The sequence below is a fragment of the Pristiophorus japonicus genome, unplaced genomic scaffold (assembly GCF_044704955.1).
Source record: "Pristiophorus japonicus isolate sPriJap1 unplaced genomic scaffold, sPriJap1.hap1 HAP1_SCAFFOLD_308, whole genome shotgun sequence".
NCBI lineage: Eukaryota > Metazoa > Chordata > Chondrichthyes > Pristiophoridae > Pristiophorus > Pristiophorus japonicus.
This window is the reverse complement of record NW_027252868.1, coordinates 17,709-41,687: the sequence shown is the minus strand read 5'-3', so window position 1 is coordinate 41,687 and position 23,979 is coordinate 17,709. Positions and strand designations below refer to the sequence as shown.

The following is a 23,979-nucleotide window of genomic DNA, read 5'->3' as shown; positions in this document are numbered from 1 at the left end:
AGGAAAAACTTCTTCACCCAGAGAGTGGTGAACCTGTGGAATTCTCTACCACAGAAAGTAGTTGAGGCCAATTCACTAAATATATTCAAAAGGGAGTCAGATGAAGTCCTTACTACTAGGGGGATCAAGGGGTATGGCGAGAAAGCAGGAATAGGGTACTGAAGTTGCATGTTCAGTCATGAACTCATTGAATGGCAGTGCAGGCTAGAAGGGCTGAATGGCCTACTCCTGCACCTATTTTCTATGTTTCTATGTTTTTCTATGTTTCAATCCCATCAATTTTCCTAACACAATTTCCCACCTAATAATGATATCCTTCAGTTCCTCCTTCTCACTAGACCCACTGTCCCCTAGTACCTTCGGAAGGTTATTTGTATCTTCCTTCGTGAAAACAGAACCTAAGATTGGTTCAATTGGTCTGCCATTTCTTTGTTCCCCACTATAATTTCACCTGCATCTAACTGCAAAGGACCTACGTTTGTCTTTACTAATCTTTTTCTCTTCACATATTTATAGAAACTTTTGCAGTCAGTTTTTATATTCCCTGCAAGCTTCAGCTCATACTCTATTTCCCCCTCTTAATTAAACCCTTAGTCCTCCTCTGCTGAATTCTAAATTTCTCCCAGTCCTCAGATTTGTTGCTTTTTCTAGCCAATTTATATGCCCCCTTCCTTTGCTTTAAACACTATCCTTTATTTCCTTTGTTAGCCAGGGTTGAGCCACCTTCCCAGTTTTATTTTTACTCCAGACTGGGATGTACATTTGCTGAAGTTCATCCATGTGATCTTTAAATGTTTGCCATTGCTTATCCACCGTCAACCCTTTTAGTATCGTTTGCTAGTCTATTCTAGCCAATTCACACCTCATACCGTCGAAGTTACCTTTCCTTAAGTTCAGGACCCTGGTTTCCAAATTAACTTTGTCACTCTCCATCTTAATAAGGAATTCTACCATATTATGGTCACTTTTCCTCAAGGGGCCTCGCACAATAAGATTGCTAATTAGTGCCTTCTCATTACACAATACCCAGTCTAGGATGGCCAGCTCCCTGATTGGTTCCTCGACATATTGGTCTAGAAAACCATCCCTAATACACTCCAGGAAATCCTCCTCCATCGCATTGCTACCAGTTAGGTTAGCCCAATCAAAGTGTAGATTAAAGTCGCCCATGATTACTGCTGCACCTTTATTGCACACATCCCTTATTTCTTGCTTGATGCTGTCCCCAACTTCACTACTACTATTTGGTGGTCTATACACAACACCCACTAGTGTTTTCAGCACTTTGGTATTCCGCAGCTCCACCCATACCGATTCCACATCATCCAAGCTAATGTCCTTCCTTACAATTGCATTGATTTCATCTTTAACCAGCAACGCCACCCCGCCTCCTTGCCTCCTTTTCCTTTCTGTCTATCCTTCCTAAATGCTGAATACCCTTGGATGTTGAGTTCCCAGCCTTGGTCACCCTGGAGCCATGTCTCCGTGATGCCAATCACATCGTATCCGTTAACTGCTATCTGAGCAGTTAATTCATCCACCTTATTCCGAATACTCCTCGCATTGAGGCACAGAGCCTTCAGGCTTGCTTTTTTTTTTAAATACACTTTGCCCCCTTAGAATTTTGCTGTAATGTGGCCCTTTTTGTTTTTTGCCTTGGGTTTCTCTGCCCTCCACTTTTACTATTCTCCTTTCTATATTTTGCTTCTGCCTCCTTTTTATTTCCCTCTGTCTTCCTGCATAGGTTCCCACCCCCCTGCCAGATTAGTTTAACTCCTCCCCAACAGCACTAGCAAACACTCCCCCGAGGATATTGGTTCTGGTCCTGCCCAGGTGCAGACCATCCAGTTTGTACTGGTCCCACCTCCCCCAGAACCGCTTCCAATGTCCCAGGAATTTGAATCCCTCCCTTCTGCACCACTCCTCAAGCCATCGGAGTTATCCTGCAATTCCTACTCTGACTAGCACGTGGCACTGGTAGCAATCCTGAGATTACTTTTGAGGTCCTACATTTTAATTTAGCTCCTAGCTCCCTAAATTCGCCTCATAGGACCTCATCCCGTTTTTTACGTTTGTTATTGGTACCTATATGCACCACGACAACTGGCTGCTCACCCTCCCTTTTCAGAATGTCCTGCACCCGCTCAGAGACATCCTTGACCCAGGAAGGCAACATACCATCCTGCAGTCTCGGTTGCGGCCGCAGAATTGCCTATCTATTCCCCTTACAATTGAATCCCCTATCACTATCGCTCTCCCACTCTTTTTCCTGCCCTCCTGTGCAGCAGAGCCAGCCATGGTGCCATGAACTTGGCTGCTGCTGTTTCCCCCCCCCCCGAGGAGTCATCCCCCTCAATAGTACTCAAAGCGGTGTATCTGTTTTGCAGGGGGATGACCGCAGGAGATCCCTGCACTACCTTCCTTGGTCTTCCATTCTCTATCTGGCTGTGGACCTTTTACCTGCGGTAAGAGCAACTCGCTGCACGTGCTATTCACAGCATCGTGGATGCTCCAGAGTGAATCCACCTTCAGCTCCAATTCCGCAACGCGGTCCATCAGGAGTTGGAGGCGGATACACTTTCCGCACACGTAGTCGTCAGGGACACCGGAGGCGTCCCTGATTTCCCACATAGTACAGGAGGAGCATAACACGTGTCCGAGCTCTCCTGCCATGACTTAACCCTTAGATACACTTAAATTGGCAACAACAGTGCTAAAAGTTACTCACTGATATAGAAGAGAAAAAAGAACAAGGAAAACTACTTACCAATCACCAGCCACTTACCCCCTTGGCTGTGACGTCACCTTTCTATTTCTTTCTTTTTTCCCCTCTCCCTGTAGCTGCACCGACACGCCTTTTGTAGGCCTCTCGCCGACCCCGGACTCACGACTCTCCGACGCACCTACTGACACCTCTCACGGCCTTTTATAGGCATGGCAGATGCTGTACAATGTGGATAAATGTGAGGTTATCCACTTTGTGGGTAAAAACACAAAGGCAGATTATCTGAATGGCGTCAGATTAGGAAAAGGGGAGGTGCAGCGAGATCTTGGTGTCATGGTTCATCAGTCATTGAAAGTTGGCATGCAGGTACAGCAGGCGGCGAAGGTTGGCCGTCATCGCTAGGGGATTTGAGTATAGGAGCAGGGAGGTCTTATTGCAGTTGTACAGGGCCTTGGTGAGGCCTCACCTGGAACAGTGTGTTCAGTTTTGGTCTCCTAATCTGAGGAACGACGTTCTTGCTATTGAGGGAGTGCAGCGAAGATTCACCAGACTGATTCCCGGGATGGCTGGACTGACATATGAGGAGAGACTGGATCAACTGGGCCTTTATACACTGGAGTTTAGAAGGATGAGAGGGGATCTCATAGAAACATATAAGATTCTGACGGGACTGGACAGGTTAGATGCAGGAAGAATGTTCCCGATGATGGGGAAGTCCAGAACCAGGGGACATAGTCTTAGGATAAGGGGTAGGCCATTTAGGACTGAGATGAGGAGAAACTTCTTCACTCAGAGTTGTTAACCTGTGGAATTCCCTACCGCAGAGAGTTGTTGATGCCAGTTCATTGGATATATTCAAGAGGGAGTTAGATATGGTCCTTGCGGCTAAAGGGATCAAGGGATATGGAGAGAAAGCAGGAAAGGGGTAGAGGGAATGATCAGCCATGATTTTATTGAATGGTGGTGCAGGTTCAAAGGGCCGAATGGCCTACTCCTGCACTTATTTCTATGTTTCTATGTAATGGACTCTAGCATTTTCCCAGTGACTGATGTTAGGCTAATGGTTTCCTACTTTCTGTCTCCCTCCTTTCTTAAATAGGGGAATTACATTTGCTGTTTTCCAATCCACTGGGACCTCTCCAGGATCCAGGGATTTTTGCAAATGCAGCCACTATCTCTATAGCCACTTCTTTTAATACCATAGGATGCAGGCCATTCGGTCCAGGGGACTTGCCCATCTTGTCACCCTCCCGATAGCCCCTTGATTATCCATGATTGGGATGCTTTTAGTGTCTTCTACAGTGAAGACCGATACAAAATATTTGTTCAAATTCTCTGCCATTTCCCGGTTTCCCATTATTAATTCCCCAGTCTCATCCTCTAAGGGACCAACTTAGCTGCTCTCTTCCTTTTTATATACCTGTAGAATCTCTAACTGTCTCTTTTTATATTTCTTGCAAGTATACTCTCAATCTATCTCCTTTCCCTTTTTTCTTTTTTTAGTTGTTCCTAATCTTTTGGCCTTCCGCTAATCTTTGCAACATTGTATGCTTTTGTTTTCAATTTGACACCATCCTTTACTTCTTAGTTAGCCATGGCTGGTTCACCCTTCTTCAGTCTTTCTTTCTCACTGGAATATATCTTTGCTGAGAGTTATAAAATATCTCCTTAAATGTCTGCCACTGCTTAGCTACCATCTTACCCTTCCTTTGTAATTGCCTTTATTTAAGTTCAGGGCGCTAGTACGAGATCCAAGTTTCTCAGTCTCAAACCGAATTTGAAATTATACCATGTTATGATCACTCTTCCCAAGCGGATCCTTTACTATGAGATCATTAATTAATCCAGTCACATTACATATTACCAGATCTAAAATAGTCTGCTCCCTGGTTGGTTCCACATCCTATTGTTCTAAGAAAACATCCCGAATACACTCTATGAACTCTTCCTTAAGGCTACCTTTGCCAATTTGATTTGTCCAATCAAAATTAAAATAATTTGATTTATATGCTGTCCTGTAGTGTAGCTACTGTTAGAGGGCCTATAGACTGCTCCCACCAGTGATTTCTTATCTCCACACAAACTGATTCTACATCTTGATCTTGTGAGATGAAAAGGCTGAAGTGTTTACAACCATCTTCAGCCAGAAATGCCAAGAGGATGATCAATATCAGCCGCGTCCTAAGGAAGCCAGTCTTCAGCCAATTCGATTCACTCCACGTGATGTCAAGCAACGGCTGAATGCATTGGATACAGCAACGGCTATGGGCTCTGACAACATACTGGCTGTTGTGCTGAAGACTTGTGCTTCAGAACTAGCCGCGCCTCTAGCCAAGCTGTTCCAGTACAGCTACAACACTGGCATCTATCAGACGATGTGGAAATCTGCCCAGGTATGTCCTGTCCACAAAAAGCAGGATAAATCCAATCCGGCCAATTACCGCCCCATCAGTCTACTCTCAATCATCAGCAAAGTGATGGAAGGTGTTGTCAACAGTGCTATCAAGCTGCACTTACTCACCAATAACCTGCTCACTGATACCCAGTTTGGGTTCCACCAGGACCACTTAGCTCCAGACCTCATCACAGCCTTGGTCAAAACATGGACAAAAGAGCTGAATTCCAGAGGTGAGGTGAGAATGACTACCCTCGACATCAAGGCAGCATTTGACCGAGTGTGGCATCTAGGATCCCTAGTAAAACTGAAGTCAATGGGAATCAGGGGGAAAACTCTCCACTGGCTGGAATCATACCTAGCACAAAGGAAGGTGGTTGTGGTGGTTGGAGGTCAATCATCAACAGCCCCAGGATATTGCTGCAAGAGCTCCTCAGGGCAGTGTCCTAGGCCCAACCATCTTCAGTTGCTTCATCAATGACCTTCCTTTCTTCATAAGGTCAGAAGTGGGGATGTTTGCTGATGACTGCACAGTGTTCAGTTCCATTCACAACTTAAATAATGGAGCAGTTCATGCCTTTATACAGCAAGACCTGGGCAACATTCAGGCTTGGGCTGATAAGTGGCAAGTAACATTCACGAACAAAAGTGCCAGGCAATGACTATCTCCAACAAGCGAGAGTCTAACCACTGTCCCATAACATTCAATGGCATTACCATCGCCGAATCTCCTACCATCAACATCCTCGGGGTTACCATTGACCAGAAACTTAACTGGACCAGCCACATAAATACTGTGGCAACAAGAGCAGGTCAGAGGCTGGGTATTCTACGGCGAGTGTCTCACCTCCTGACTCGCCAAAGCCTTTCCACCATCTACAAGGCACAAGTCAGGAGTGTGATGGAATACTCTCCACTTGCCTGGATGGGTGCAACTGTGACAACACTCAAGAAGCTCGACACCATCCAGTACAAAGCAGCCTGCTTGATTGGCACCCCATCCACCACCTTAAACATTCACTCCCTCCATCATTGACGTACCGTGGCTGCAGTGTTTACCAGGTACAAGATGCACTGCAGCAACTCGCCAAGGCTTCTTCGGCAGCACCTCCCAAACCCACGACCTGTACCACCAAGAAGGACAAGGGCAGCAGGCGCATGGGAACACCACCACCTCCACGTTCCCCTCCAAGTCACACACCATCCTGATCTGGAAGCATATCGCCGTTCTTTCATTATCGCTGGGTCAAAATCCTGGAACTTCCTCCCCAACAGTACTATGGGAGTACCATCACCAGATGGACTGCAGCAGTTCAAGTAGGTGGCTCTCCATCATCTTCTCAAGGGCAATTATGGATGGGCAATAAATGCTGGCCTTACCAGCGATGCCCACATCCTGTGAACGAATAAAAAAAGAATCAGAACCATCTGACCTCTCAAGTGGGCGTAAAAGATTCCACGACGTTATTTCGAAGAAGAGATCTCTGGTGTCCTGGCTAACATTTATCCCTCAATCAACCTCACTAAAACAGAGGCCATGAAAAACATTTTATAAATACAAGTCTTCCTTTAACAACGGAAAAAAGGTTCAAAACTGAAACAATCGGTAACAGGACATCAATTAGTCTCCCCCATGGAGAAATCAAGGAATCGACTCACTGTATGTAGGAAACAAAGCTGATTTATTTGACAGTTATTTGACAGAGGGTGCAGAAAAGATTTACAAGAATGATTCCAGGGATGAGGGACTTCAGTTACATGGATAGACTGGTGAAGCTGGGGTGGTTGTTCTTAGAACAGAGAAGGTTGAGAGGAGATTTGATAAAATCATGAGGGGTCTAGACAGAGTAGAGAGAAAATATTCCCATTGGCGGAAGGGTGGAGAACCAGAGGACACAGATTCAAGGTGATCGGCAAAAGAACCAAAGGCGACATGAGAAAATATTTTTTTTTTTACGCAGCGAGTGGTTAGGATCTGGAATGCACAGCCTGAAAGGCTGGTGGAGGCAGATTCAATCGTGGCTTTCAAAAAGTGAATTGGATAAGTATCGGAAATAAAGCATGTGCAGGGCTACGGGGAAAGGGCAGGGAGTGGGACTAGCTGAAGTGCTCTTGCAGAGAGCCAGCACGGGCTCGACGGTCCGAAAGGCCTCCCTCTCTGCTGTAACCATTCGATGATATCCAGAAAATTAAACTCCAGCCCAGTTGTAGGGATTAATTACACCAGCAGCAACAAACCCCAACGGTCTGAGTGAACATGGTTCAGACCAGGATGTGATTAACAGCAACAATAACAGCAGAGTCCAACCCCCGCAGTCACTTGTGAAGTCGCTGGTGTCTCAGCAGGTTGGATGACTGAGTGAACCCCTTCCCACACTCAGAGCAGGTGAACGGCCTCTCCCCAGTGTGAATGCGTTGGTGTATCAGCAGGATGGATAATTGAGTGAATCCCTTCCCACACACGGAGCAGGTGAACGGCCTCTCCCCAGTGTGAATGCGTTGGTGTGTCAGCAGATGGGTTGATCGAGTGAAACCCTTCCCACATTCAGAACAGATGAACGGCCTCTCCCCAGTGTGAATGCGTTGGTGTGTCAGCAGCTCACATGATCGAGTGAATCCCTTCCCACACGCAGAGCAGATGAACGGCCTCTCCCCAGTGTGAATGCGTTGGTGTCTCAGCAGGTTGGATAAACAAGTGAATCCCTTCCCACACTCGGAACAGATGAATGGCCTCTCCCCAGTGTGAGTGAGTTGGTGTGTCCGCAGGTTGGATGACTGAGTGAAGCCCTTCTCACACACGGGGCAGGTGAACGGCTTCTCCCCAATGTGAATTCGCTCATGTACCAGCAGGCTGGATGAATAAGTGAATCCTTTCCCACACACGAGGCAGGTGAACAGCCTCTCTCCGTTGTGACTGCAGCGATGAGTTTCCAGCTCAGAGGGACAATTGAATCCCTTCCCACAATCCCCACATTTCCACGGTTTCTCCATGGTGTGGGTGTCCTTGTGTCTCTCCAGGTTGGATGATCAGTTGAAGCCTCAACCACACACAGAGCACGTGTACGGTTTCTCCCCGCTGTGAATAGTGCGATGTTTTTTCAGGTTGTGTAACTGGTTAAAGCTCTTTCCACAGTCAGTGCACTGGAACACTCGGGTGTCTGTGTCTCAGTGCTTTAGCAGTCACACTAATGTTGAAAATCTTTTCCCACAAACAGAACAGACAAATGTTTCTCCTTCCACATTCAAAGGCTGATGATATACAGGTGAATCGAGTGACTCTGTCAGATCTCGATATGATTGGTTGGAGTTTCCCGTCTGCAAATCCTCCTTTTCTAATATCCTGTAAAAGGAGTTTACAAAAGTCAGCACTGGAAGTGCAGGATAGAAATTGAGGACAGACAATCCTAGTTTCTACGGAACATTCTTTCCTCTCTTGTTCCCCCAAAGCTGTAAATTCCCGTCCCACACACTCTCCCTCCTCCTGCTGCTGAAATCCAAAGTCATCGCACCATCTCCATCATTTCTTTCTTCCATCTGCTGTTTTCTCACTCCCTCTTCTCTGGTTGAGTTCAGTTCTACATTCCTAGTGTGCAGACTGAGAATAAATGAGGAATGAGTTTCTCTTCTGGTCACTGGGACTCTAAAGCCCCGCCCACCCTCTGCTCCTGTAGCAAGATGGCCGCGCAGGCACCCTGATCCTGTCCAAGAATTTGGCTAGTTACCCCGAGCGGTCGAGTCTATCACCGCGGGTCAAACATGGGGCCTGTGGGCTCGTATTCGGGGCCTGAGGCCAACACCAGGTATTTATGAAGCTGCCCAGCCCACCCAGGGGTCCAATTCCTCCGCTGAGCCCACAAGCTCCTACCGACTCGCGGAACGTCTCTTCCGCCTCAGACCACCTCCACCACTGACACTGCGCCTGCTCAGAGCACAGCACGGTCCCACGTCTGGGCTCCTGTTGTCATTGATAGAGCACTTTACCCCTGCGCGGGGGATTCTGGCTACAGAAGTAAACTTTGCAACATTTGGTGGTGAAATGGGTTGATTCAGGACAGACAGCAGGGATTATTGCAGGAAATAACACAGTGCAGTGAGAAAGGAAATGCAGGGAATGTTGTGTAGATGGATTGTCAAAAGGTGTTTGATAAGGTGCCGGACAGGAGGCTTGTTGATCAAATTAAGGCTCACAGTATTAAAGGGAGTGGGGCCGCGTGGAGAGGAAGTTGGGTAAAGGACAGAAAACAGAGAGTAGTGGTTAATGGATGTTCTTCAGACTGGAGGGATGTAAACAGTGGTGTTCCCCAGGGTCAGTGTTGGGACCATTGCTCTTAATATAGAGAAATGATCTGGGCTAAGATATAAACACATAAGAATTAGAAGCAGGAGTAGGCCATTTGGCTCCTCGACCCTGCTCCGCCATTCAAGACCATACTGATTCATCAATTGATCCACCGCTACGAAAATCAATAATAAGAATAAAACCGGACTGACCACCCGGCATCGAGCTCCGCCCGGTTACGGACACGACAACGGGACACCCAGCCCAGTCTTTCCCACCAACATCTGGGGACTTGTGCCAAAATTGGGAGAGATGTCCCAGACTAGTCAAGCAACAGCTTGACATCGTCATACTCACAGAATCATACCTTTCAACCAATGTCCCAGACTCCTCCATCACCATCCCTGGGTATGTCCTGTCCCACCGTCAGGACAGACCCACCAGGGGTGGCAGCACAGTAGTATACAGTCGGGAGGGTGGCCCTGGGAGTCCTCAACATTGACTCCGGATCCCATGAAGTCTCATGGCTCGAGGTCAAGCATGGGCAAGGAAACCTCCTTCTGATTACCACCCACCGCCCTCCCTCAGCTGATGAATCAGTGCTCCTCCATGTTTAACACCACGTGGAAGAAGCACTGAGAGTAGCAAGGTGCACAGAATGTACTCTGCGTGGGGGACATCAATGTCCATCAAGACTGGCTCAGCAGCACCACTACTGACCGAGCTGGCCGAGTCCTGAAGGATATAGCTGTCAGACTGGGCCTGCAGCAGGTGGTGAGAGAACCAACACGAGGGGGAAAAACCTACTTGCGCCCATCCCTTCGGAAAGGGCTCGAGAGTGGGAGCAGCGGTAAGCCTACAAAGAGTGTGAGTCAGCCGAGCAGCGGGACTTCGGAAAGGGCCCGAGAGTGGGAGCAGCGGTAAGCCTACAAAGGGCGTGAGTCAGCCGAGCAGACAGCCGAAACAGCACCAAGTGACCTGGGAGGGTAAGAAGTAAAAAGATTCAAAGTGTGAGGTCACAGGAAAGCAGGGAAGTGATTGATTGGTCAGTTTTTCTCTCTTTTAGAAACATAGAAAATAGGTGCAGGAGTAGGCCATTTTGCCCTTCTAGCCTGCACCGCCATTCAATGAGTTCATGGCTGAACATGCAACTTCAGTACCCTATTCCTGCTTTCTCACCATACCCCTTGATTCCCCTGGTAGTAAGGACTTCATCTAACTCCTTTTTGAATATATTTAGTGAATTGGCCTCAACAACTTTCTGTGGTAGAGAATTCCACAGGTTCACCACTCTCTGGGTGAAGAAATTCCTCCTCATCTCGGTCCTAAATGGCTTCCCCCTTATCCTTAGACTGTGTCCCTTGGTTCTGGACTTCCCCAACATTGGGAACATTCTTCCTGCATCTAACCTGTCTAACCCCGTCAGAATTTTAAACGTTTCTATGAGGTCCCCTCTCATTCTTCTGAACTCCAGTGAATACAAGCCCAGTTGATCCAGTCTTTCTTGATAGGTCAGTCCCGCCATCCCGGGAATCAGTCTGGTGAACCTTCGCTGCACTCCCTCAATAGAAAGAATGTCCTTCCTCAGGTTAGGAGACCAAAACTGTACACAATACTCCAGGTGTGGCCTCACCAAGGCCCTGTACAATTGTAGCAACACCTCCCTGCCCCTGTACTCAAATCCCCTCACTATGAAGGCCAACATGCCATTTGCTTTCCTAACCGCCTGCTGTACCTGCATGCCAACCTTCAATGACTGATGTACCATGACACCCAGGTCTCTTTGCACCTCCCCTTTTCCTAATCTGTCACCATTCAGATAATAGTCTGTCTCTCTGTTTTTACCACCAAAGTGGATAACCTCACATTTATCCACATTATACTTCATCTGCCATGCATTTGCCCACTCACCTAACCTATCCAAGTCACTCTGCAGCCTCATAGCATCCTCCTCGCAGCTCACACTGCCACCCAACTTAGTGTCATCCGCAAATTTGGAGATACTACATTTAATCCCCTCGTCTAAATCATTAATGTACAGTGTAAACAGCTGGGGCCCCAGCACAGAACCTTGCGGTACCCCACTAGTCACTCCCTGCCATTCTGAAAAGTCCCCATTTACTCCTACTCTTTGCTTCCTGTCTGACAACCAGTTCTCAATCCATGTCAGCACACTACCCCCAATCCCATGTGCTTTAACTTTGCACATTAATCTCTTGTGTGGGACCTTGTCGAAAGCCTTCTGAAAGTCCAAATATACCACATCAGCTGGTTCTCCCTTGTCCACTCTACTGGAAACATCCTCAAAAAATTCCAGAAGATTTGTCAAGCATGATTTCCCTTTCACAAATCCATGCTGACTTGGACCCATCATATTACCTCTTTCCAAATGCACTGCTATGACATCCTTAATAATTGATTCCATCATTTTACCCACTACCGATGTCAGGCTGACCGGTCTATAATTCCCTGTTTTCTCTCTCCCTCCTTTCTTGGGCATTGGTTTAAATTAAGAGCTGGGATTAAAAATCTAAACTTTCAAAACGTGAAAACTTAATTAAATCTATTCGAGATGGCAGGGCAGCGATGTGTTACTGCTGCTGCATGTGGGAGCTGGTTGACCCCATTGAGGTCCAAGGCGACCACATCTGCAGTAAGTGTTGGCTGCTCGAGGAACTTCGGCTCCGCGTTGATGAGCTGGAGTCTGAGCTGCAGACACTGCGACACATCAGGGAGGGGGAGACTTACCTGGACCCTGTGTTCCAGGAGGCAGTCACACCTCTTAGATTAATTAATTCAAATTTGGTCTGTGGTCAGGGACAGGAGGGTGTGACTACATGCGAGGCAGCTGTGGGGGCCAGTTAGTTTAACATCTGTAGTGGGGAAAATGCTTGAAGCTATCATTAAGGAAGAAATAGCGGGACATCTCGAAAGGAATAGTGCAATCAAGCAGACGCAGCATGGATTCATGAAGGGGAAATCATGTTTAACTAATTTACTGGAATTCTTTGAGGATATAACGAGCATGGTGGATAGAGGTGTACCAATGGATATGGTGTATTTAGATTTCCAAATGGCATTCGATAAGGTGCCACACAAAAGGTTACTGCAGAAGATAGAGGTACGCGGAGTCAGAGGAAATGTATTAGAATGGATCGAGAATTGGCTGGCGAACAGATAAATGGGTCCTTTTCGGGTTGGAAATCGGTGGTTAGTGGTGTGCCACAGGGATCAGTGCTGGGACCACAACTGCTTACAATATACATAGATGACCTGGAAGAGGGGACAGAGTGTAGTGTAACAAAATTTGCAGATGACACTAAGATTAGTGGGAAAGCGGGTTGTGTAGAGGACACAGAGAGGCTGCAAAGAGATGTGGATAGGTTAAGCGAATAGGCGAAGGTTTGGCAGATGGAATACAATGTCGGAAAGTGTGAGGTCATCCACCTTGGGGAAAAAAAAGTCAAATGGAATATTATTTGAATGGGGAGAAATTATAACATGCTGAGATGCAGAGGGACCTGGGGGTCCTTGTGCATGAAACTCTTTTGAGTTTACCTGCAAAACATAAAAACATTAAACGGTGCCACCCGACCTGGGTGACACTCCAGACATTTTCAAGGCCCCTTTTTTTTTTTGTTTTTTGGTTTTTTTTTTGGGGCGCTAAAATCAAATTTTTCCAGTGCCCCCTATAAAAGGGAAGGGGGACACTAAAAGCACCGGCAATTAAAACAAATTAAACTTAAAAACGTAAAATCAAATTAAAATTTGGTTGCCGGGCGTGATGATGCACTCCAGTCCCTCCGGTGCCCACCTCTCGCGGAAGGCCGCGAGCGTACCGGTGGACACCGCGTGCTCCATCTCCAAGGACACCCTGGACCGGATGTAAGAGCGGAAGAGAGGCAGGCAGTCAGGTTGAACGACCCCCTCGACCGCCCGCTGCCTGGACCGGCTGATGGCACCCTTGGCCGTGCCCAGGAGCAGTCCTACGAGGAGGCCTTCGGACCTACCCGCTCCCCTCCGCACAGGGTGCCCAAAGATCAGGAGAGTGGGACTGAAGTGCAGCCAGAATTTCAGGAGCAGCCCCTTCAAATAGTGGAACAGGGGCTGCAACCTTGTGCATTCAATAAAAACATGGAACACGGACTCCTCCAGACTGCAGAAATTGCAGGCGGCCTGGGAGTCCGTGAACCGGCTTAAAAATTTGTTGCACGGCACTGCTCCGTGCACCACCCTCCAGGCCAAGTCCCCGATGAATAGTGGGAGGACCCCTGCGTAGAGTGCCCTCCATCGGGGACCCCCGCCTCCTCCGGACGGCAAGATGGTACGCCATGGCGTGTCCGGACGGCCGGCGAGGATGGCAAAGTTGAGGGTGTGCAGGAGCAGCCCGTACAGGAAACCCCTCCGCGCGGAACTGAAAGGCACGGAGGGGATTTCCCCGAGGCGGCTCAAGTTGTGAGGCGCCGGCCCCCGAGGGAGGTTCCGGGGTTTGGCGCCGATGAGGAATTCCGTCCGGACGGGGGTCAGTTCGGACGGGATCTCCCCACGTGCTTGAGCCTCCTCGATGCACCTAACGGAGTCAGGGCCCAGAGCTGTTTTTAGCGACTCGATGGCATCGGCCGCGTGGCGGACGTTGGCAGAATTTAGGCGCCGCGCCAGCGTGTCTGGCGCCATCCAGCCCGCTCCTCCGCCATCGAGCAGGTCCCTGACCCTGGTCACCTCACCAGCCACAGCCCTCTCTTCCGACCGCCACATAAAGCCTCGGCCGTGGAGGTACGGATTCCTTGTGCATGAATCCCAAAAAGTTAGTTTGCAGGTGCAGCAGGTAATCAGGAAGGCGAATGGAATGTTGGCCTTCATTGCGAGAGGGATGGAGTGCAAAAGCAGGGAGGTCCTGCTGCAACTGTACAGGGTATTGGTGAGGCCGCACCTGGAGTACTGCGTGCAGTTTTGGTCACCTTACTTAAGGAAGGATATACTGGCTTTGGAGGGGGTACAGAGATGATTCACTAGGCTGATTCCAGAGATGAGGGGGTTACCTTATGATGATAGATTGAGTAGACTGGGTCTTTACTCATTGGAGTTCAGAAGGATGAGGGGTGATCTTATAGAAACATTTAAAATCATGAAAGGGATAGACAAGATAGAGGCAGAGAGGTTGTTTCCACTGGTAGGGGAGGCTAGAACTAGGGGGCACAGCCTCAAAATACGGGGGAGCCAATTTAAAACCGAGTTGAGAAGGAATTTCTTCTCCCAGAGGGTTGTGAATCTGTGGAATTCTCTGCCCAAGGAAGCAGTTGAGGCTAGCTCATTGAATGTATTCAAGTCACAGATAGATAGATTTTTAACCAATAAGGGAATTAAGGGTTATGGGGAGAGAGCGGGTAAGTGGAGCAGAGTCCATGGCCAGATCAGCCATGATCTTATTGAATGGCGGAGCAGGCTCGAGTGGCTAGATGGCCTACTCCTGTCCCTAATTCTTATGTTCTTATGACCCAGGAGGTAGTGGTGGAGGAGCCAAAGCCCTTGCAATTGTCCAACAGGTACGAGATTCTTGTTCCTTGTTTGGACGAGGGCAGGGGCTGCAGGGAGGATGAGCAAACTGACCACAGTGCCGTGATACAGCAGGCCATTCAAGTGGGGGGACTAAAAATAAATGTTGTAGTGGTAGGAAAGAGTACAGTTAGGGGGATAGATACTGTTCTCTGTAGCCAAGAGCGTGAGTCCTGAAGGCTGTGTTGCCTGTGTGGCTCAAAGACTGGTGTGGGAGAAATGGGTTTCGGTTCATGGGGCACTGGCATCAGTACTGGGGGTGGGGGGAGGGTTCAGGTGAGCAGAAATTTAAAAAGGCAAAGAGCATGGAGAAGGCAATAGAGCAGGGTAGCGGTGGGGGAAATGATAACCAGACTGTGACAGGAAGGGACAGAATGTATAAAATAAGAGTGTAACAGAAAGTAGGGTCAAAGCAGGTAAAAATGGTAAAAAAACAAAATTAAAAGCTCTTTATCTGTATGCACATAATATTCGTAACAAGATAGATGAGTTGACGGCACAAATAGATACAAATGGGTATGATCTGATAGCCATTAGAGAAACGTGGTTGCAAGGTGACCAAGGCTGGGAACTGAATATTCAGGGGTATTAAACAATTCAGAAGAATAGACAGAAAGGAAAAGGTGAGGTAGCTCTGTTAATAAAAGATGAGATCAGTGCAGTAGTGAGAAATGATATTGGCTCAGAAGATCAAGATGTAGAATCAGTTTGAGTGGAGATAAGAAATAATAAGGGGAAGAAGTCACTGGTGGGCGTAGTCCATAGGCCCCCTAACAGTAGCTACACTGTTGGACGGTGTATAGATCAAGAAATAATGGAGGCTTGTAAGAAAGGTACGGCAATAATCATGGGCGACTTTAATCTTCATATTGATTAGACAAATCAAATTGGCCAAGGTAGACTTGAGGAAGAGTTTATAAGAGTGTATCCGGGATGGTTTCCTTGAACAGTAAGTTGAAGAAACCAATCATGGAGCAGGCTATCTTAGATCTGGTACTGTGTAATGAGACAAGATTAATAAATTATCTCATAGTAAAGGATCCTCTAGGAAAAAGTGACCATAACATGGTTGAATTTCAAATTCAGTTGGAGAGCGAGAAAGTCAGACCTCAAACCAGTGCCCTGATTCTAAATAAAGGTGACTACAAAGGTATGAAAGCAGAACTGGGGATGTTCGCTGATGACTGCACAATATTCAGTTCCATTCGAAACTCTTCAGATAATGGAGCAGTCCATGCCCGCTTGCAGCAAGACCTGGACAACATTCAGACTTGGGCTGATAAGTGGCAAGTAACATTCGTGCCACACGAGTGCCTGACAATGACTATATCCAACAAGTGAGAGTCTAACCACCACCCCTTAACATTCAATGGCATTACCATCGCCGAATCCCCTACCATCAACATCCTGGGGGTCACCATTGACCAGAAACTTAACTGGACCTGCCAAATAAATACTGTGGCAACAAGAGCAGGTCAGAGGCTGGGTATTCTGCGGCAAGTGTGTCATCTCCTGACTCCCCAAAGCCTTTCCACCATCTACAAGGCACAAGCCAGGAGTGTGATGGAATACTCTCCACTTGCCTGGATGAGTGCAGCTCCAACACTCAAGAAGCTCGACACAATCCAGGACAAAGCAGCCCGCTTGATTGGCACCTCATCAACCACCTTAAACATTCACTCCCTCCACCACCGGCGTACCGTGGCTGCAGTGTGTACCATCTACAAGATGCACTGCAGCAACTCACCAATGCTTCTTCGGCAGCACCTCCCAAACCCGCGACCTCTAACATCGAGAAGGACAAGGGCAGCAAGCGCATGGGAACACCACCACCTCCACGTTCCCCTCCAAGTCATACACCATCCTGACTTGAAAGCATATCGCCATTCCTTCATCGTCGCGAGGTCAAATTCCTGGAACTCCCTCCCTAACAGCACTGTGGCACTACCATCACCACACGGACTGCAGCAGTTCATGAAGGTGGCTTACCACCATCTTCTCAAGGGCAATTAGGGATGGGCAATAAATGCTGGCCTTGCCAGCGACGCCTACATCCCGGGAACGTATAAAAAAAAACGTTGGCTTAAGTCAACTGGGAAAATAGATTAAAGTGTAAGACAGTTGAGAAGCAGTGACAGACAATAAAGGAGATATTTCATAACTCAACAAAAATATATTTCAGTGAGAAGGAAAGACTTTAAGCGAAGGGAGAACCATCCGTGGCTAACGAAGGAAGTAAAGGATGGTATCAATTTGAAAACAATGTCATACAAAGTGGCCAAGATCAGTGGGAGGCCGGAGCATTGGCAATTTTTAAAAAAAAACAGCAAATGACTAAAGAAATAATAGAGGGAAGATAGATTATGAGAGTAAACTAGCAAGTAATATAAAAAAGATAGTATGAGCTTCTACAGGTAAGTAAAAAGGATAGGGTAGCTAAAGTAAACATTGGTCCTTTAGAGAATGAGACTGGGGAATTAATAATGGGGAACAGGGAAATGGCAGAGACTTTGAACAAATAATCTGTATCAGGTTTCACGGTAGAAGACACTAAAAACATCCCAATAATAGATAATCAAGGGGCTATAGTGAGGGAGAAACTTAAAGCAATCACTATCACAAAAATAGGGCTCAGTAAAATAATGGGACTCAAGATGGAAAAGTCCCCTGGACCTGATGGCTTGCAACCTTGGGTCTTAATACACAGTAATGGTCCCACTTCACTGTCCCATCAAATACTCCAAGGGCCCACACAGCACGGGTTAGATACAGAGTAAAGCTCCCTCGATCCCGTCCCATCAAACACTCCCAGGGGAGGTACAGTACGGGTTAGATACAGAGAAAAGATTCTTCTACACCGGCCAACAAACACTCCAAGGGCAGGTATAGCATGGGTTCGGCAGAGGGTAAAGCTCCATCTATACTCCCCTATCAAACAATGCCAGGGCAGGTACAGCACGGGTTAGATACAGAGTAAAGCTCCCTCTACACTGTCCCATCAAACACACACAGGGCAGGCATAGCATAGGATAGATAAGAGCAAGGCTCCTTCTACACACCCTGATCAAACACTCTCAGGGCAGGTATAGCACGGGTCAGATACAGAGGAAAGCCCCGTCTACACTCTCCCACCAGGGCAGGTACAACACGGATTAGGTAGAGTAAACCTCCCTCGACACTGTCACATCAGACTCTCCCAGGACAGGTACAGTACTGGTTAGATACAGAGTAAATCTCCTTCTACACAGTTCCATCAAACACTCTCAGGGCAGGTACAGCCTGGATTAGATATAGAGGAAAGCTTCCTTTGCACTGTTCCATTAAACACTCCCAAGGCAGGTATAAACATAAGAAATAGGAGCAGGAGTAAGCCATTTGGCTCCTCGAGCCTGCTCTGCCATTCAATAAGATCATGGCTGATCTGACCCTGGCCTCAACTCCACTTCCCTGCCCGCTCCCCATAACCCTCGACTCCCTAATCATTCAAAAATCTCTCTATCCCCATCTTAAATACATTCAATGACCCAGCCTCCACAGCTCTCGGAGGTAGAGAATCCCAAAGATTCACGTCCTTCAGTTAAGAAGTTCATCCTCATTTCAGTTTTAAATGAGTGACCCCTTATTCTGAAACTATGCCCCCTAATTCTAGATTACCCCACGAGGGGAAACATCCTCTCTGTAGCTACCCTGTCAAATCCCTCAGTATCTTATACGTTTCAATAAGATCACCTCTAAGTCTTCTAAACTCCAATGAGTATAGGCCCCACCTGCTTTACCTTTCTTCTTATGACAACACCTTTATCTCAGTAATCAACCTCGGGAACCTTCTCTGAATTGCTTCCAGTGCAAGTTTACCCTCCTTAAATAAGGAGACCAAAACTATACGCAGTACTCCAGGTGTGGTCTCACCAACGCCCTGTACAATTGCAGAAGGACTTTCTCACTTTTATACTCCATCCCCCTTGCAATAAAGGATAACATTCCATTTGCGTTCCTAATTAATTGCTGTAACTGCATGCTAACTTTTTGTGTTTAATGTACAAGGACCCCCAGATCCCTCTGTACTGGCGCATTTTGTAATCTCTCCCCATTTAAATAATAACTTGCTGTTTTATTTTTCCTACCAAAGTGGATAACCACACATTTTCCCACATTATACTCCATCTGCCAAAGTTTTGCCCACTCACTGAGCCTCTCTATATCCCTTTGTAGATTCTTTGCGTCCTCCTCACAACTTGCTAATTTAGCACAGGTTAGATACAAAGTAAATCTCCGTCTACATTATCCATCAAACACTCGCAGAGCAGGCACAACATGGGTTAGGTACAGATTAAAGCTCCCTCTAACTGTCTCCTGAAACACTCCCAGAACAGGTACAGCACGGATTAGATACAGGGTAAACCGCCCTCTACACTGTCCCATCAGACACAACTAAGGCAGGTAGAATATGGGTTAGATATAGAGGAAAGCTTCCCCTACACCAACCCATCAAAGCTCACAGGGCAGGTAGAGCATGGGTTAGATACAGAGCAAAGCTCCCTCTCAAGTATCCCATCAATCACTCACAAGACAGGTACACCACAGGTTATGTGGAGAGTAAAGCTCTCTCTACACTCTGGGGGGAGAGTTGAACAGTCAGAGGTCGTGGTCCACATTGGTACCAATGACATGGGTAGGAAGAGGGATGAGGTCCTGCAGGCAGAGTTTAGGGAGCTAGGAGAGAGATTAAAAAGCAGGACCTCAAAAGGTAGTAATCTCTGGATTACTCCCGGTGCCACGAGCTAGTGAGTACAGAAATAGGAGGATCGAGCAGATGGCTGGAGAGATGGTGCAGGTGGGAGGGCTTTAGTTTCCTGAGGCATTGGGACTGCTTTGAGGGGAGATGGGACCTGTACAAGTCGGACGGGTTGCACCTCAACATAGCAGGGACCAATATCCTCGCGGGTGGGTTTGCTCGTGCTGTTAGGAAGGGTTTAAACTAGCTTGGCAGGGGGATGGGAACCTGAAAATAGATTCAGTAGGGAGAGGAGTAAAGCTGGAATTAGAAAGCAAAAATAAAGAAAGTGAGTTTGAAGGAGATAGGAAATAAGCAGGATTTAAAGGTAAAAAAACAAACTTAAAGGCACTGTGTCTAAATGCACGTAGCATTTGTAACAAAATAGATAAGTTGACAAGGTGCTACATAAAAGGTTACTGCACAAGATAAAAGTTCACGGGGTTGGGTGTAATATATTAGCATGGATAGAGGATGGCTAACTAACAGAGAGTCGGGATAAATGGTTCATTCTCTGGTTAGCAAGCAGTAACTAGTGGGGTGCCGCAGGGATCAGTGCTGGGACCCCAACTATTTACAATCTATATTAACGACTTGGAAGAAGGGACTGAGTGTAACATAGCCAAGGTTGCTGACAATACAAAGATGGGAGGAAAAGCAATGTGTGACCGGGGCACAAAAAATCTGCAGAAGGACATAGAGGCTAGGTGAGTGGGCAAAAATTCGGCAGATGGAGTACAATGTGGGAAAATGTGCGGTTATCCACTTTGGAAGGAAAAATAAAACAGCAAGTTATTATTTAAATGGAGAAGGATTGCAAAGTGCCACAGTGCAGCGGGACCTGGGCGTACATGTGCACGAAACACAAAAGCATAGTAGGCAGGTACAGCAAGTGATCAGGAAGGCGAATGGTATCTTGGCCTTTATTGCAAAGGGGATGGAGTATAACAACAGGGAAGTCTTGCTACAGCTATACAAGGTTTTGGTAAGGGCACACCTGGAATACTGTGTGCAGTTTTGGTTTCTATATTTACGAAAGGATATACTTGCTTTGGAGGTAATTCAGAGAAGGTTCACAAGGTTGATTCCGGAGCTGAGGGGGTTGACTTATGAGGAAAGGTTGAGTAGGTTGGGCCTCTACTCATTGGAGTTCAGAAGAATGAGAGGTGATCTTATCGAAACGCATAACATTATGAGGGGGCTCGACAAGGTGAATGCAGAGAGGATGTTTCCACTGATGGGGGAGACTAGAACTAGAGGGCATGATTTTAGAATAAGGGGCCGCCCATTTAAAACAGAGATGAGGAGAAATTTCTTCTCTCAGAGGGTTGTAAATCTGTGGAATTCGTTGCCTCTGAAAGCTGTAGAAGCTGGGTCATTGAATAAATTCAAGACAGAAATAGACAGTTTCTTAAACGATAAGGGGATAAGGGGTTATGGGGAGCGGGCGGGAAAGTGGAGCTGAGTCCATGATCTTATTGTGTGGCGGAGCAGGCTCGAGGGGCCATATAGCCTACTCCTGTTTCTTATGTTCTTCTGTAAACTGTCTAACGAAACACTCCTAGGGCAGGTGCAGCACAGGTTAGATACAGAGTAAACCTCCGCCTACACTGTCCTGTCAAAAACTCTCGGGGCAGGTACAGCGCGAGTTCGATACAGGGCAAATCTCCTGCTACACTGTCCCATCAAACACTCCAAGGTCAGGTATGGAACATAAGAAATAGAAGCAGGAGTAGACCATTTGGCTCCTCGAGGCTGCTCCGCCATTCAACAAGATCATGTCTGATCAGATCCAGGCCTCAACTCCAGTTCACTGCCCACTCCCCATAATCACTGACTCCTTTATCGTTCAAACATTTTCTATCTCCACCTTAAATACATTCAATGACCCAGCCCCCACAGCTCTCTGAGGGAGAGAATTCCAGAGATTCACAACCCTCAGAGAAGAAATTCCTCCTCATTTCCGTTTTAAATGGGCGACCCCTTATTCTGAAACTATGCCCCCTAGTTCTAGATTCCCCCACGAAGGGAAACATCCTCTTTGTATCTACCCTGTCAAGCCCCCTCAGAATCTTATACTTTTCAATAAGTATTCTAAACTCCAATGAGTTCAGGCCCAATCTGCTCAACATTTCTCATTATGAAAATCCCTTCATCTCAGTAATCAACCTCGGGAACCTTCTCTGAACTGCCTCCAGTGCAAGTATATCCTTCCTGTAATAAGGAGACCAAAACTGTACGCAGTACTCCAGGTGTGGTCTTACCAACACCCTGTACAGTTGCAGCAGGACTTCCCCACTTTTATACTCCATCCCCCCTGCAATAAAGCCAACATTCCATTGCTTCCAGATTAATTGCAGTAACTGCATGCTAACTTTTTGTGTTTAATGTACAAGGTCCCCCAGATCCCGTTGTACCACCGCATTTTGTAATCTCACAATTTAAATAATAATTAGCTTTATTATTCTCTGACCAAAGTGGATAACCTCACATTTTCCCGCATTATATTCCATCTGCCAAAGTTTTGCCCACTCACTTAGACTCTCTATATCCCTTTGTAGATTCCTTGCGTCCCCCTCATAACTTGCTAGGTTAGCACAGGTTAGATACACAGTAAATCTCCATCTACATTATCCCATCAAACTCTCCCAGGGCAGGTACAGTACAGGTCAGATACAGAGTAAAGCTTCCTCTGCACTGTCCCATCAGACACTCCCAGGGCAGGTACAGCAAAATTGGATACAGAGTAAAGCTCCTTCTACACTGCCCATCAAACACTCCCAGAACAGGTACAGCACGGGTCAGAAACAGAGTAAACCTCCCTCTATATTGTCCCATCAGACACTCCCAGGGCAGGTACAGCACGGGTTAGGCAGAGAGTAAAGCTCCCTTGACACTGTCCCATCAAAAGCTCCAAGGGCAGGTATAGAACACAAGAAATAGGAGCAGGAGTAGGCCATTTGGCCTCCCGAGGCTGCTCCGCCATTCAATAAGATCATGGCTGATCGGATCCAGGCCTCAACTCCACTTCCCTGCCCGCTCCCCATAAACCTTGACTCCCTTATCTTTCAAAAATCTGTCTATCCCCACTTTAAATACATTCAATGACCCAGCCCCCACAGCTCTCGGAGGTACAAAATTCCAAACATTCACGTCCCTCCTGGAGAAATTCCTCCTCATTTCCGTTTTAAATGAGCGACCCCTTATCCTGAAACTATGCCACCTAGTTCTAGATTCCCCCACGAAGGGAAACATGCTCTCTGCATTTATCCTGTCAAGCCCCCTCAAAATTGTATACATTTCAATGAGATCACCTCTAAGTCTTCTAAACTCCAAGGAGTATAGGCCCAACCTGCTCAACCTTTCATCTTAGTAATCAACCTCGTGTACCTTCTCTGAACTGCCTCCATTGCAAGTATATCCTTCCTAAAACAAGCAGACCAAAACTGTACATAGTACTCTAGTTATGGTCTTACCAATGCTATATACAGTTGCAGCAGGACTTCCCTACTTTTATACTCCATCCCTCTTGCAATAAAGGCCAGCATTCCATTTGCCTTCCTAATTAATTGCAGTAACTGCATGCTAAATTTTTGTGTTTCATGTACAAGGACCCCCAGATCCATCTGTACACGACATTTTGTATTCGCTCCCCATTTAAATAATAATTTGCTTTTTTATTTCTCCTACCAAAGTGGACAAGCTCACATTTTCCCACATTATACTCCATCTGCCAAAGTTTTGCCCACTCACTTAGCCTATCTATATTCCTTTGTAGATTATTGGCGTCCTCTTCACAACTTGCTAGGTTAGCACAGGTTTGGTACACAGTAAATCTCCGTCTACATTATCCCATCAAACACTCCCAGGGCAGGTACAGTATGGGTTAGATTCAGAGAAAAGCTCCCACCACACTGTCCCATCAAATACTCCCAAGGCAGTTACAGTATGGGTTAGATAGAGAGAAAAGCTTCCTCTAAACTGTCCCATCAAACTCTGCCAGATCAGGTACAACATGGGTTAGATACAGCGCAAAGCTTCCTTTACATTATCCCGTCAAAAACTTCCAGGGCAGGTACAGCACAGGGTTAGATACAGAGTAAAACCCTCTCTATACTATCCCATCAAACAGTCCCGGGACATGTACAACACGGGTTAGATACAGAGTAAAGCTCCCTCTAAACTGTCCCATCAAACACTCCCAGGGCAGGTACAGCACAGGTTAGATACAGAGTAAAGCTCCCTCGATACTG

General features: G+C 46.9%; 1 protein-coding gene across 10 annotated transcripts in view; it reads right to left on the bottom strand.

The window, feature by feature from the left end:
- The window catches only part of LOC139249360 (zinc finger protein 239-like), a 32,866-nt gene that overhangs the window by 2,053 nt on the left and 6,834 nt on the right, over window positions 1–23,979 (bottom strand). For 4 of the 10 annotated variants that reach the window (XR_011591137.1, XR_011591143.1, XR_011591140.1 and 1 more), the window contains one exon: window positions 2,786–2,944. The exons of 1 other annotated variant lie outside the window; for it this stretch is intronic. Coding sequence is in view for 3 of the 9 variants with exons in the window: in XM_070872350.1 (XP_070728451.1) it covers window positions 7,437–8,111 (675 nt within the window). In the remaining 6 variants the exon portion in view is untranslated. Of the gene's footprint in view, window positions 1–2,767; window positions 2,945–6,161; window positions 8,461–23,979 lie in introns of all 10 variants that reach the window. 5 more of the 10 variants (XM_070872350.1, XM_070872352.1, XM_070872351.1 and 2 more) reach the window with 2 other exon arrangements.